At 43.6% G+C, this 14,255-nt stretch overlaps 1 protein-coding gene across 4 annotated transcripts in view; it reads right to left on the bottom strand.

Moving 5' to 3' along the window:
* NKAPD1 (NKAP domain containing 1) overlaps positions 1 to 14,255 on the bottom strand; it is a 61,396-nt gene that overhangs the window by 15,862 nt on the left and 31,279 nt on the right. For all 4 annotated transcript variants that reach the window (XM_089670203.1, XM_089670204.1, XM_089670202.1 and 1 more), the window contains exon 6: positions 1,608 to 1,661. In XM_089670203.1, coding sequence (XP_089526329.1) covers positions 1,608 to 1,661 — 54 coding nt within the window. The remainder of the gene's footprint in view (positions 1 to 1,607; positions 1,662 to 14,255) is intronic.

Below are 14,255 nucleotides of genomic sequence, written 5' to 3'. Positions count from 1 at the left end.
GGCTCATATCTCCGGAGAGATTGTATTGTATTGTATTGCAGTGTCTTTATATGCTCGGTCAAGTTCATTGCCTATCTGTATGCAATTACCTGCCTGTGTGTGTGGTCAGCCAGCTGGATTGGAGTCTCCCTCTAGTGGTGGCCAGAGGTAGTGCGTGCTGTGAAAGTATATCACGGCTGGTCTTATATATATATATTCAGATTAAGTCCCCTTCATTCCCTCTTACCCCAAGTCACGGCCACACGTGCACGCCTCGGTTAGCTAGTCGCTGTGGGCGTGTGGGTGGGATCCGTGACACAAGGTGTTACACAAGAAAACTCTCACACAAGGGAAAAGCTCTCTCAAGATATTCGCAACCTTATTGTTGCAAAACATACTGATGGCATTAGTTACAGAAGGATTTCTAAATTTCTGAATGGTCCAGTGAGCACTGTTGAGGCCATAATCCGGTAGTGGAAAGAACAGCATTTCACCATAAACCAGCCACGACTAGGTGCTCCTCACAAGATTTGAGTGAAAAGAATTTTCATAAAAGTTGTCCAAGAGCCTATGACCACTTGTGGAGAGCTTCAGAAAGACCTGGAATTAGCAGGTGCAACTGTTTCAAAGAAAACAATAAGTAATGCACTCAACTGCCATGGCCTGCATGCATGCTCACCATGCAAGACTCCACTGCTGAAGAAAAAGCATGTAGAAGCTCGTTTAAGGTTTGCTGCACAACATTTACACAATCCTGTGAAATACTGGGAGAATATAGTCTGTTCAGATGAGACCAAAATTTAATTCTTTGAATGCCATAGTACACACCATGTTTGGAGGTCAAATGCCACTGACATCACTGGAGGTGAGAACTTCATGGTGTGGGCCTGTTTTTCAGCATACAGTACTGGCACACTTCAGGTCCTTGAAGGATGGATGAATGGAAAAATGCACCAAGACATTCTTGATAAAATTCTGCTGCCATATACCCAGATGATGAAGATGAAACGAGGGTGGACATTTCAGCAAGACAATGATCCCAATCACAAAGCCAAGGAAACTCTCAATTGGTTTCAAAGAAAGAAAACAAAGCTGCAAGAATGGCTTAGCCAACCACCTGACTTGAATCCAACAGATAATCTATGTAAAGAACTAAAGATCAGCGTTTATAGAAGAGGCCCACGGAACCTTCACGATTTGAAGACTGTGTGGAAGAATGGGCCAAAAATCACACCTGAGCAATGCATGCGACTAGTTTTTCCATACAGGAGGCATCTTGAAGCTCTGATTACCAACAAAGTACTTTGTACCAAGTATTAAATACATTTCAGCTACCGTTTTTAATACTCTTTGCCTGTGTCATTCCATTTTATTACACGTAACTTAATTTCTGAACTTATTTGTTTGGGTTTCTTTGTATGTATGGATTGCATGGGTTATTACCGTCGTGTGGTGAAAATTTCATGTCAATAGCATCTTTAGAACTATATACCGAGAAAAATGGTGACGTGTTGAATACTCATTTTACCTGCTGTATATGTGTATGTATATCTGTGTAAACACACACACATCAAAGGAAAAACACACACACAGTATTTATGCCAGTCATACATTTTATATATATATACCTTTCTGTGTCAAATTCTTCAGGGTACAGTTCCTTATACCCACTATGTCCCCATCTGAAAAAAACAACATGAAAATGATAAGTTTGCAGGTTAAAACATTGTGTCAGCCACTGAAAAATAAATTATATAATATTAGGTAGGGGGAAAATAAAATGTAAAGACTCAAGGACAGGGGACATGACACACCTTTAACTACTGCGGTTCCAGAATGTTACACCTCCTTTCTATCCAGTGTTACTAAACCTACAACAGTAACATCAGTCTGTATATGCAGTAAAGCATTATTATTATTATACAGGACTTATACAGAGCCGACAGCTTGCTCAGCACTTTACATTATGGAGGGAGACAGTACAGTAACAATACAGTTCAATACAAGAGGGATTAGAGGGCCCTGCTCCTTGGAGCTTACAATCTAGGAGGGAGGGGATAGTGGTACAAGAGGTAATTAGCTGTGGGGGAGTAGGGGATTCTAGTAGTCAGCCGGGGTCAGAGTAGGCTTCCCTGAAGAGATGAGTTTTCAGAGTATGCCTAAAAGTGAGCAGGGTAGGCGATAGCTTGGAGTTAGGGAGTTCCAGAGGATGGGTGAAGCCAGTGAGAAATCCTGGAGACGAGCATGGGAGGAGGAGACAAGGGAGCTAGAGAGTAGGAGGTCTTGCGAGGAGCAGAGAGTACGGTTTGGGTGGTATTTAGAGACAAGGTCGGTGATGTACTTAGGGACAGTGTTATGAACGGCTTTGTACGTCAGTGTTAGTGTTTTGAATTTTATCTGCTGGGCAATTGGAAGCCAGTGGAGGGATTGCCAGAGAGGGGTGGCAGATACAGAGTGATTAGTAAGGTGAATGAGTCTGGCAGCTGCATTCATGATGGACTGGAGTGGGGATAGCCTGCGATGAGGTAGGCCAGTGAGGAGGGAGTTACAGTAGTCAAGGCGTGATATAATAAGGGAGTGGATGAGTTGCTTAGTGGTTTCCAAGGTTAGGAACGGTCGTATCTTGGAGATGTTGCGGAGGTGAAGTCTACATGAGTTTTTCAGTGATTGGACCTGGGGCTGAAAGGACAGATTGGAGTCTAGAATTACACCTAGTACCCTGTCCTGAGGGGTGGGACTGATGGTAGTGTTGTTGATCTTGATGGAGAAGTCGGGGGGGGGGCAATACTAGAAGCTCAGTTTTGGAAAGGTTGAGTTTGAGGAAGTGGAGTAAACAATTGAGTACTGTCCGTGATACCTTTTTTATTTGCACTAACATACAATTTTGAGGACAAGCTTTAGGGGAGTGTCCCCTTCTTCAAGGCCCAAGCAATACTATACAAATCACAAAGTTTTAGCAGAATGTTAGAAGAGATGAAAAAAAAAAAAAGAGGCTAGAGATAAGACACAGCAAAAGCAAAAGGGGGGGGGGGGGGAGACAACACTCACAAAGAGGGAGTCAAGCATAGAGTGTCCTCGGCATAGAGATGGTAGTTGAAGCCGTGTGAGTTTATCAATTGGCCAAGGGAGGAGGTGTAGATGGAGAAGAGGAGGGGTCCGAGGACAGAGCCTTGAGGGACCCTGACAGAGAGAGGGAAGGGGAGGTGGCAGTGTTATAGGTAACACTGAAGGAGCACTGCGATAGATAGGAGTACCAGGAGAGAGTGGAGGCCAAGAGAGTGCAATTTTTTGAGGAGGAGGGGGTGGCAAACCGTGTCAAAAGCCGCAGAGAGGTCAAGTAGTAGGAGTATAGTATAGTGGCCATTGGTTTTGGTGGTTAGTAGGTCATTGGTAAGTTTGAGTAGGGCAGTTTTGGTGGAGTGTAGGGGGCGGAAGCCGGACTGTACAGGATCGAGAAGGTTGTTGTTGGTGAGATGGGAGCTTAGGCGATTGTAGACTAAGCATTCTAGGAGTTTAGAGGTAAATGGCAGTAGGGAGATGGGTCTTCGGTTGTTCAGGTCAGAGGGGTCCAGGGAGGATTTCTTAAGTATGGGGGTGATATGCGCATACTTTAGAGGGGAGGGGAAGGTACGGGTGGAGAAGGAAAGATTGAAGATGTGAGTGAGGGAGCATAGGATGGAAGAGGAGGGGGACCGCAGGAGTTGTGAGGGGACAGGGTCCAGGGGGCAGGTGGTGAGGCGGGCTTCGGAGAAAATCTTAGTGACCTCTTTGGTGGTAGTGAGGTCAAGGGAGCAAAGTGTTGAGGGGGAGTGCTAAGTGGGATGGGTGTCTGAGCAGTGGCGAAGTCCCTACGAATTGCGTCAATCTTGTTTTTGAAGTGGTTGGCAATCTTGTGGGCGGTAAGTGAGGTACTGGGCGGAGGTGGAGGCGGAGAAAGTAGGGAGTTAAAAGTGGAGAAGAGCCAGCGAGGATTGGAGGAGAAGGTATTGATGAGGGTAATAAAGTAGGCCTGTTTGGCAGCGTGAAGGGAGGAAGTGTACGTTAAGAAGGCAGATTTGTAGCGGGTGAACGCTTGTTGGGATTTGGTTTTACGCCATATTCGCTCCAGCGCACGACTATGTCGTTTGAGGATTCTGGTGTGGTCAGTCTGCCAGGGTTGTAGCGGTCGGGGTCTAATGCTTCGTGTTGTTGGGGGTGAGAGCAACTCTAGAGCGGCTGTAAGCGAGGTGTTGTAGGCAGTAGTGGCTAGGTCAGGGCAGGACAGGGGATGGATGGTGTTGTACAGTTGGTCAGTTGCAGAGTGGAAGGGAGCAGGGTTCCAGTTCCGGAGGTTTCTGCTGTAATTGTTTGGAGTTTGGAGGGATAGCTGTTTGAGGACGAGGAGAAGGTGATAAAGGTTGTGATCGGAGAGAGGAAAGGGGGTGTTTGTGAGGTTGCAGGGAGTGCAAAGGTGAGAGAAGACAAGGTCAAGAGTGTTCCCGTCAGAGTGAGTGAAGGACTGTATGCACCGAGATAGTGCAAAAGAAGAAGTTATGTGGAAGAGCTGGGATGTAGCCGGGTTATTGATGATGATCGGGATGTTAAAGTCGCCAAAAATGATAGTGGGTAGCTCAGAGGAGAGAAAGAAGGGTAGCTAGGCGGCAAAGTCGTCAAGAAAGCGGGACACGGGTCCAGGAGGCCGGTAGATCACTGCAATCCTCAGAGAGGTTGAAGAGAATAGCCGGATGCAGTGGGTCTCGAAGGAGGAGAAGGATAGAGAGGGAGGGTTAGGGAGGACTTGGACGGTGCTCACTTGTGGCAGGAGAAAACCAACCCCACTACCTACATGCTTGTTATACTTACTGTGGAACCTAAGAGGTTAATCTTCTGCACTGTTTAACCACCTCAATACAGGGCACTTTTTGGTCCTGACGAAGCTGAGTGAGATACGCCCATCGGCGAAACGCGTTGACGTCATATGTCAGATACGTCACTTGCGGTCATGCGCACTGGTGATACGCACGCCGACCTACAAGGAGGTAGCCATTTTCACATGTCATGAGTCATGCAAAGGCTGTACAGGCGCCATGGAGAGGTCGGAACCCGCGAAATGTCGGCTGATGTAAGCGGTGGTTCCCTGGATCAACACGGCAGTACCTATGAAGGATTTCTCTTCTTTTTTCTACTACCCATTGCACAGGTGGTGAGTGGACTGTTACAGGACATTTGAAAAAGGTTCCTTGCGATCTATATGATAATATACATCTACTATAGAGTGAAAGCTCTTACAGTGACTATCTTTATATCGTTTGTCTTATTACAGGATGGGGACATTATGGTGCTTTTCATAGAAACAAGGCATACTATATATATTGCAACAGGCGGAAGATCTACTGGGCCTTATCTTGTTTCCAACACTAAAGTGGTTTGCAGTCCACATGCTGTGGTGAAGAAACCATTTAAAGCAGACTTCTGCTATTTGCATCTATCTTTCCATCAAGGCAACAACAGGGACTCTTTCAATTATAAGAATCCTTACAACAATTCACGTTTATTACAGATTAATGGGCCCCAACCACGTGTGCCGGTATAGGGTTGTACTGCATATATTATGTTTTACCCATATATTGCCTTCTATAGGCTCAGGGTCATGCCTCTCTTTTGACGATTACTGTGTCCATCGTTTTGCATGCATGTGATATGATATACCCTTGGTATAATTTTTGGAAAATCCCCTTTATGGGGTGTAACCTATATGGTAATGATATATGCTTATATTTATATAGCATGTGATATTGCATACCTATGGTATAATATTTTCTGTATATACCTCCTATAGGAAGTGTTACCTATGTGCCAGTGCTGCAAGTGCTTTAGACTATTGTGGTCATAGCCTTTGTAGCACACATACCTAGACCAGTCTTGGTGTGATTTTTAATGGTTTTAGGTCTGTGTGTATTGTCTCATACTGAGGTGATGGTAAACCAGGGCGATTGCCCATATGTCAATCATTAATGTGAAATAAAGCATAATTTTTTGGAAATTTTTCTGAGTATCGCATTCTGTTCATGATGTAGCCGCTTTTCTGTGAGTTTCTTTTCACAAACCCTCTTTTTGTCTGCATGTTTTTTGGCTACTGGATGGAAGCCATATATTGGGTGATACAGTAACTTATTTTGGAACCTCTAAAATCTACCTTTTACCACTTTTAACCCCTCCCTGCCCAGACCAATTTCCAGCTCTCAGAGCTCTCACACTTTGAATGATAATTATTCAGTCATGCAACACTGTACCCAAATTAAATTTTTATCCTTTTTTCACACAAATATATTTCTTTTGGTGGCATTTAATTAGCCCTGGGTGTTTTATTATTTGCGCTATAAATTAAAAAAGACCAAAAAGTTTGGAAAAAAAAACCCCCAACGCATTTTTGTTCGTTTCTGTTATAAAATTTTGCAAATAAGTAATTTTTCTTCATAAATGTGGGCCACAATGTACACTGCTATATTGCTTTGGTAAAAATAATCTCAATGGGGTGTGTATTATTTGGTCTGTGTGCAAGTTATAGAGTCTACAAGCTATGGTACCAATCATTGAAAATTGATCACACCTGATGAAACCTGATGTACTGATGGCTCATTTCTTGAAACACTAACAAGCCAGGACAGTACAAATACCCCCGAAATGACCCCTTTTTGGAAAGTAGACATTCCAAGGTATTTAGTAAGATACATGGTGAGTTTTTTGAACCTGTAATTTTTTCCCACAATTCTTTGGAAAATGAAGAAAGTAAATCAAATTTGTTTTTTTTTCACACAATTGTTATAGTAATGGGTTATTCCTCTCACATGGCATATTCATACTTGCAGCTTCACCCCAAAGACCATTCCGCTGCTCCTCGAGTATGGGGATACCACATGTGTAAGACTTTTCTACAGCCTGGTCACATACAGAGGCCCAACATCCATGTAGTACCTACAGGCGTTCTGGAGGCATAAATGACATCTCATGTTCTGACTACCTATTACATTTTTGAAGGCCCTGCAGCACCAGGACAATGGAATTACCCACAAAAGGACCCCATTTTGGAAGGAAAACACCCCAATGTATATATTCTATGAGGCATAATGAGTCTTTTGAACATGTAATTTTTTTCCACAAGTTTTCGAAAAATGTGTAAAGAAAGTAAAACTTTATTTATTTTTACACAAAGCGGTCTATTTAGAAGATCTTTCTAACACATAGTATGAACCGTATTTTTCCCTCCATAAGACGCACCTAGGTTTTAGAGGAGGAAAACAATCAAAAAAAATATTCTGAACCAATGGACTGCAGACATAGTACAGGAGATGACCAGAGACTGCGGACATAGTACAGGAGATGACCAGAGACTGCAGACATAGTACAGGAGATGACCAGAGACTGCAGACATAGTACAGGAGATGACCAGAGACTGCAGACATAGTACAGGAGATGACCAGAGACTGCAGACATAGTACAGGAGATGACCAGAGACTGCAGACATAGTACAGGAGATGACCAGAGACTGCAGACATAGTACAGGAGATGACCAGAGACTGCATACATCGTACAGGAGATGACCAGAGACTGCATACATCGTACAGGAGATGACCAGAGACTGCATACATCGTACAGGAGATGACCAGAGACTGCATACATCGTACAGGAGATGACCAGAGACTGCAGACATAGTACAGGAGATGACCAGAGACTGCAGACATAGTACAGGAGATGACCAGAGACCGCAGACATAGTACAGGAGATGACCAGAGACTGCAGACATAGTACAGGAGATGACCAGAGACCGCAGACATAGTACAGGAGATGACCAGAGACCGCAGACATAGTACAGGAAATGACCAGAGACCGCAGACATAGTACAGGAAATGACCAGAGACCGCAGACATAGTACAGGAAATGACCAGAGACCGCAGACATAGTACAGGAGATGACCAGAGACCGCAGACATAGTACAGGAGATGACCAGAGACCGCAGACATAGTACAGGAGATGACCAGAGACCGCAGACATAGTACAGGAGATGACCAGAGACCGCAGACATAGTACAGGAGATGACCAGAGACCGCAGACATAGTACAGGAGATGACCAGAGACCGCAGACATAGTACAGGAGATGACCAGAGACCGCAGACATAGTACAGATGACCAGAGACCGCGGACATAGTACAGGAGATGACCAGAGACTGCGGACATAGTACAGGAGATGACCAGAGACCGCGGACATAGTACAGGAGATGACCAGAGACTGCGGACCTTTGGGGAGCGGGTACCGTAATTTGACATGTACCCACTCCCACTTCCATGGAGTTGTCCTCTTCTTCCTCCCTCCCCGTAGTCTTCTGGGACACGTGACAGGTCCCAGAAGACTACAGGGCCATTCACAAAGCGCAGCACTTCTTGCGCATGTGCAGTGGGCACCCGACCATGAAGCCGCAAGCTGTCACAGCCGGGTGCCCACACTAAAGATGCCGGGGAGAGAAGACGGTGAGGACACTGCTGGACCGAGGAACAGGTAGGACCGCTGGAGGTCTGCAGGTTCTGTGCTGAGCGGCTGGCCCGCTATTCAAACACGGCAGCAGTGACGGGGGGAATACCGAACCGGCCGCTCCATAAGACTCACTGACATTTTCCCACGGTTTTTTTGGGGAAAAAAAGTGCGTCTTATGGAGCAAAAAATATGGTACACACCAAAAATTACACCCCAAAATACTGAGTATGGGGAAACCACATGTGTAAGACTTTTCCACAGCCTGGCCACATACAGACGCCCAACATCTAAGTAGTACCTACAGGCGATCTGGAGGCATAAATGACATCTCATTTCCTGACTACCGATCACATTTTTGAAGGCCCTGGAGCACCAGAACAATGGAATTACCCACAAAATTACCCCATTTTGGAAAGAAAACACCCCAATGTATATTCTATGAGGCATAATGAGTCTTTTTTTTTCCCACACGTATTTGGAAAATGTGCATAGAAAATTAAATTTTTTTTTTATTTTCTTTTAATAAGATATTTCTAACACATAGCATGTACATACCAAAAATTACACCCCAAAATACATTCTGCTGCCATCTTCTGGGAATGCTACGCTGCTTGTACTCGCCACTGCACTACTGGTGGATGCCTGCTCCTCCTCAGATCTCCTGAACCTCTTTGGACTCAATCCTCCTCAGAATCTGTTGCTGACCCACTGCTTTCAACTGGCTCATACTCAGAATCTGAGTCTGACAGAGTTCCCCGCTACTCTCGTCCATCATACTCAGTATCTGAAAAGCCTCTTCGCTGGTGTATAATTTTTTTTAGACATGTTTATGCTGTACTGCTGATATTGATTTTGATGTTCGATGATTTTGATGGTACAGATGCTCATCATTGGTACAGATGTGGATTTCACACTGATACTCTGTGACAGATAATGATCACTAGTACAAGTGTGGATTTTACTCTGGTACACTGTGACAGATGTTATTCACTGGTACTGATGTGGATCTTACATTAGTTACATAGTTAGTCTGGCTGATAAAAAAAAGACAAAAAGTCCATCCAGTTCAACCATAAAAAAAAAAAAAGTACTGTGTTGAGCACTGGTAAACTGGCAGATGTTGATTTGACACTGGTAGGCCACGACAGATGCTAATCACTGGTAATGAAGTGGATGACCACTGGTACAGATGTGGAATTTACGCTGGTATGCCATGACAAATGTGGATCATAGGTACAGTACACTGGTACACCGTGACAGATGTGGATCACTGATACAGATGTGGAATTTACACTGGTAAGCTGTGACCGATGTGGATCACTGGTGCACTGACAGCTGTGAGGGGGACACGATGGGGTGATGTGTTATACACAGATCGGCTCGGCTTTTCCTCACTAGCGGGCTCTGTGTGAGGAGAGGCTAAGCTAGTTAACAGACTGGCGGCTTTGTTAACATCACATGATGGCTGTGATTGAACACTGCCATCATGTGATCAGAAGGCCAATCAGAGAGCCCTTTTGCCGTGCAGTTTTGCACTGTGTCCAGGGGACACAGGCACACAGAGTACGTATCTGCGTGGCCACGTTCTGAGGGACGTTTAGGAATGTCCACACAAAACGGCGAAGATCCCACCTGGCCGTTTATGTGCAGTGGCCAGGTAGAAAGCGGTTAAAGAATTTTGATGCACACAAACTCTGTGAATACAAAGAAGCATGGGGGAGCTCTTGTCCATAATGGGCATGGTATTGATACAGCTCCAGATGATCCACATTGGCTCAAATGATATGATCCAAATATATTTAGACATTATAAAAGGTGAATAAAGCACCTGGACTGGATGGCATACACCCACGGGTCCTTAAAGAATTGATCTCTGTCATTTCAAAGCCATTGTTTCTAATTTTGAGGAACTCTTTAATGACTGGCACAGTATCACTGGATTGGCGTAAGGCCAATGTGGTGCCAATATTTAAAAAGGGGTCAAAATCTTTACCACTTATAGACCTGTTAGTGGAACTTCTATGGTTGGGAAGATACTGGAGAATTTAATAAAAGACCACATAGATGAGTTCTTGCTGTAAAAAAAATATTTTAAGCAACAGACAGCATGGATTCCTTAAAGACAGAAGTTGTCGAACAAATCTGATTTCTTTTTATGAGGAGGTGAGCAAAACCTTGGACAGAGGAGTGGCGGTGGATGTGGTATACTTGGATTTTGCAAAAGCGTTTGACACAGTTCCCCACACACAGCTAATGTGTAAGGTAAAGTCTACAGGCTTGGAAAAATCTGTATGTAAATGGATAGAAAACTGACTAAAAGATCGTATTCAGAGTAGTGGTTAATGATTCATACTCTGAATGGTCTAGGGTTGTCAGTGGTGCATCCCAAGGTTCAGTGTTGGGACCCTTACTTTTTAATATATTTATTAACGATATAGGGTCTGGGATTAAAAATCCCATTTCAGTCTTTGCAGATGACACCAAGCTGTGCAGTGGAATAACGTTCTTACAGGGTGTCTTCAACTTACAAGCCAACCTCAATGCATGGTTTAATTAGGCAACTATGTGGCAAATGAGGTTTATTGTTGATAAATGTAATGTTATGCACTTGGGGGCTAAGAATATGCATGCACCATATATACTAGGGGGGGTACAACTGGGGGAATCAATGGTGGAGAAGAATCTGGGAGTTCTGGTAGATCACAAGATTAATAATGGCATGCAATGCCAAGCTGCGGTTTCTAAAGCGAGCAAAATCCTCTCTTGTATTAAAAGAGGTATAGACTCCAGAGAGAGAGATATCATATTACCCTGTAAAAATCATTAGTAAGACCTCATCTGTAATATGCAGTTCAGTTTTGGGCACCAATTCACAAAAACAACATTGGGGAACTGGAGAAAGTACAGAGATGGGCAACCAAACTGATAAGAGGCATGGAGGAGCTCAGCTATGAGGAAAGATTAGAGGAACTGAATTCATTCTCTCTTGAGAAGAGGAGATTAAGGGGGGATATGATCAACATGTATAAATACATCAGTGGTTCATATAGTGAACTCGGTGTAGAGCTATTCACCCTGAGGTCATCACAGAGGACAAGCGGGCACTCTTTACGTCTGGAGGAAAAGAAATGTAATCTCCAAACACAGAAAGGTTTCTTCACAGTGAGAGCTGTGAAAATGTGGAATAGACACCCTCAAGAGTTGGTTCTGGCCAGTTCAGTGGATTGCTTCAAAAAAGGCCTGGATTCTTTCTTTGATACACAGAATATAACTGGATACTAACATTTATAGGTAAAGTTGATCCAGGGAATATCCGATTGCCTCTCGGGGGATCAGGAAGGAATTTTTTTCCCAGCAGTAGCAAATTGGATCATGCTTTGCCGTTTTTTTTTTGCCTTACTCTGGATTAACTGTGGGTATAAGATAACTTTTTTTTTTTTTTAATGGTTGAACTGGATGGACTTTTGTCTTTTTTCAGCCTGACTAACTATGTAACTATGTAACAAACACAATATGATACCCACATTTTTGGTAAAAATAGAAAATATGGTGTTGCACTGAGTAAATAGATACCAAGCATGTCACGCTTTAAAATTGTGCACGCTTATGACATGGTGCTAAACTACAGTATTTAAAAATCTCCATTGCAGCAACCCCCCACTCATAGAGCTCAGTAAGGGAAACAACTGCAGAGACACATGTCTCTGTTGACATTCTGAGACAGCTGTGATTGGACACAGCCATCATGTGATCTGGAGGGCCAGACAGCCCATATCCCCATCCTTGATGGACTGTGTCCGAGGGACACAGCCATCACAGAATCATGCTGCTGCACGGCCTTGGGGCTGCGAGCAGGCACATGTTCTGAGGGATGTACAGGAACGTCCACTCAGAACGGGAAAGCTCCCACCTGGCCGTTTATGCACATTGGCCAGGTGGGGGGTGGTTAAAAAGGCTGTTTGTTCCGGTCTTCTCGGATCCTCCCCTTCTTCCACAGTCCCCAATCCATCTGCTGGTAGTACAGAGCTCCAAGTCCAAAACGTATAGCTGTGATGAATCAATCTTTGACCGTGAAAATAAATACATGCTCAAGTGCATCAGACCATCTGTCACCATCTAGTGTGCACGCTTACCTCCATTCTTTTACTCTTAAGGAGTCACAAGGCATAACAGATCAACAGTTAGTCCCAGGTGGGATGAATTTTACTCTCTGGATGGACACAGGATAACCTTACATACAGCCCACGGTTAATCAACCATTACAATGGTAAGGCACCTTTACAAATCTCCTCCACTCTCCCAACGGCTCATAAACAGGGACTCAGAGAAAAAGCCACCATAGTGTAATAGAGTATTTAAGTTTATTATACCATACACAAATGCCAAAGACCTACTCACACATTAAAATCGGGTCATAGACCTACCAGGCATGAACTGTATAACCCACAGTCAGGGTGCTTGCATAGGGAGTCCAAAGATGGCTGCCAACCACGCGCAATTGTGTCACCACGCTCTAGTCTGACATGTTGCGTCACGTTAACATGTGACTTCACCAGGGATCCTAACTGGTGATCTGTTATGAGACTTTGTGCTATATGATTATGAATATTGTTCATTTGGTTAATATTTGTTTCACTTATACCACCCACTTATATTTAGTCACATTCTTGATGGCTTGTTTTTGGGCTACACATTAGGTGCACCACTTTACACCTATATATTCATTCATATAATTTATGTATTCACCCAATTAATATTGAGTCCTTAATTTATATTTTTATGTCTATTATCACATGGTATTAGTGCTACACCACCTTATCTATTTATGTTTCATCCATTCTAGTCTAGTTAGGTGTCAGCAGCTTCTTCGTTTTTATATCTTTCGCAGTGCACCCCCCTTTATTTAGTACAGAGTTCTAGGAGTCACTCTGCTCATACTCAGTTTAGTGTGTATTGCTAGAGAGTTTTTTTTCTCTTTGGGAGGGTGCATGTGATCAGCATAGGGCCAGTCAGAAACTGTCCAGACAGAAGTTCAGGGGTTACGCAGCCTCATAGGACAGTCAGAGGAGAATGAAAACTCTTCCTACAAGATTAACCAGTGTTGGGCCAGACACTGATAGAAGTCACAAGACTGCTATATACTGCTGATGAAGTAGTTAGCAGTTTATATTTACTACAATAGTTGCATTTCCATATTCTGTGTACTGTGGGAGACTGGATATAGTGAATGCAGGGTTATAGGTTAAGTAACACTTTAACTGACAATTACATAGATGTATCCAGATGAATTATACAGTGCTCAGCATAAATGAGTACACCCCAACAGATTTGTCAGAAAACCTTTACTTTCCTTTCAGAATCAACATTTTTTATGGGACGCTATACAAAAAATACTCCCACAAAAGTGGGCCATTGATTGTAAACAGGATTTGTTAATTTGCACACGCAAAAAAAGTATTTTTCCTAACAAATTCTTTCAAGTCCATGTTGCAAAAATGAATACACCCCAATAAAAGTCTTAGGAGCAAAGCTACATTTTAGACAGCAAAATCCTATTCATTGAACAGGTGTTCAGCAGACAGTTGGTCATAAAAGGGTGTTACTTAACCGCTTGCTGCCCACCCGTCATGTACTGTGGATGGGCGGTAACTACAGGCAAAGCAACGTACGTGTATGTCGCTCTGGCTGTACGAACACAGAAGATCTTGGTGAACGGGACCCAGTGATCATGTGATTGCTATGAGATCACATGATCACAATGTGAGCA

Source organism: Staurois parvus, unplaced genomic scaffold (assembly GCF_062004578.1).
Source record: "Staurois parvus isolate SC_StPar_1 unplaced genomic scaffold, SC_StPar_1.0 ptg000087l, whole genome shotgun sequence".
Lineage (NCBI taxonomy): Eukaryota > Metazoa > Chordata > Amphibia > Anura > Ranidae > Staurois > Staurois parvus.
Note: the sequence above shows the minus strand (reverse complement) of the source record. Positions and strands in the feature narration are given on the sequence as shown.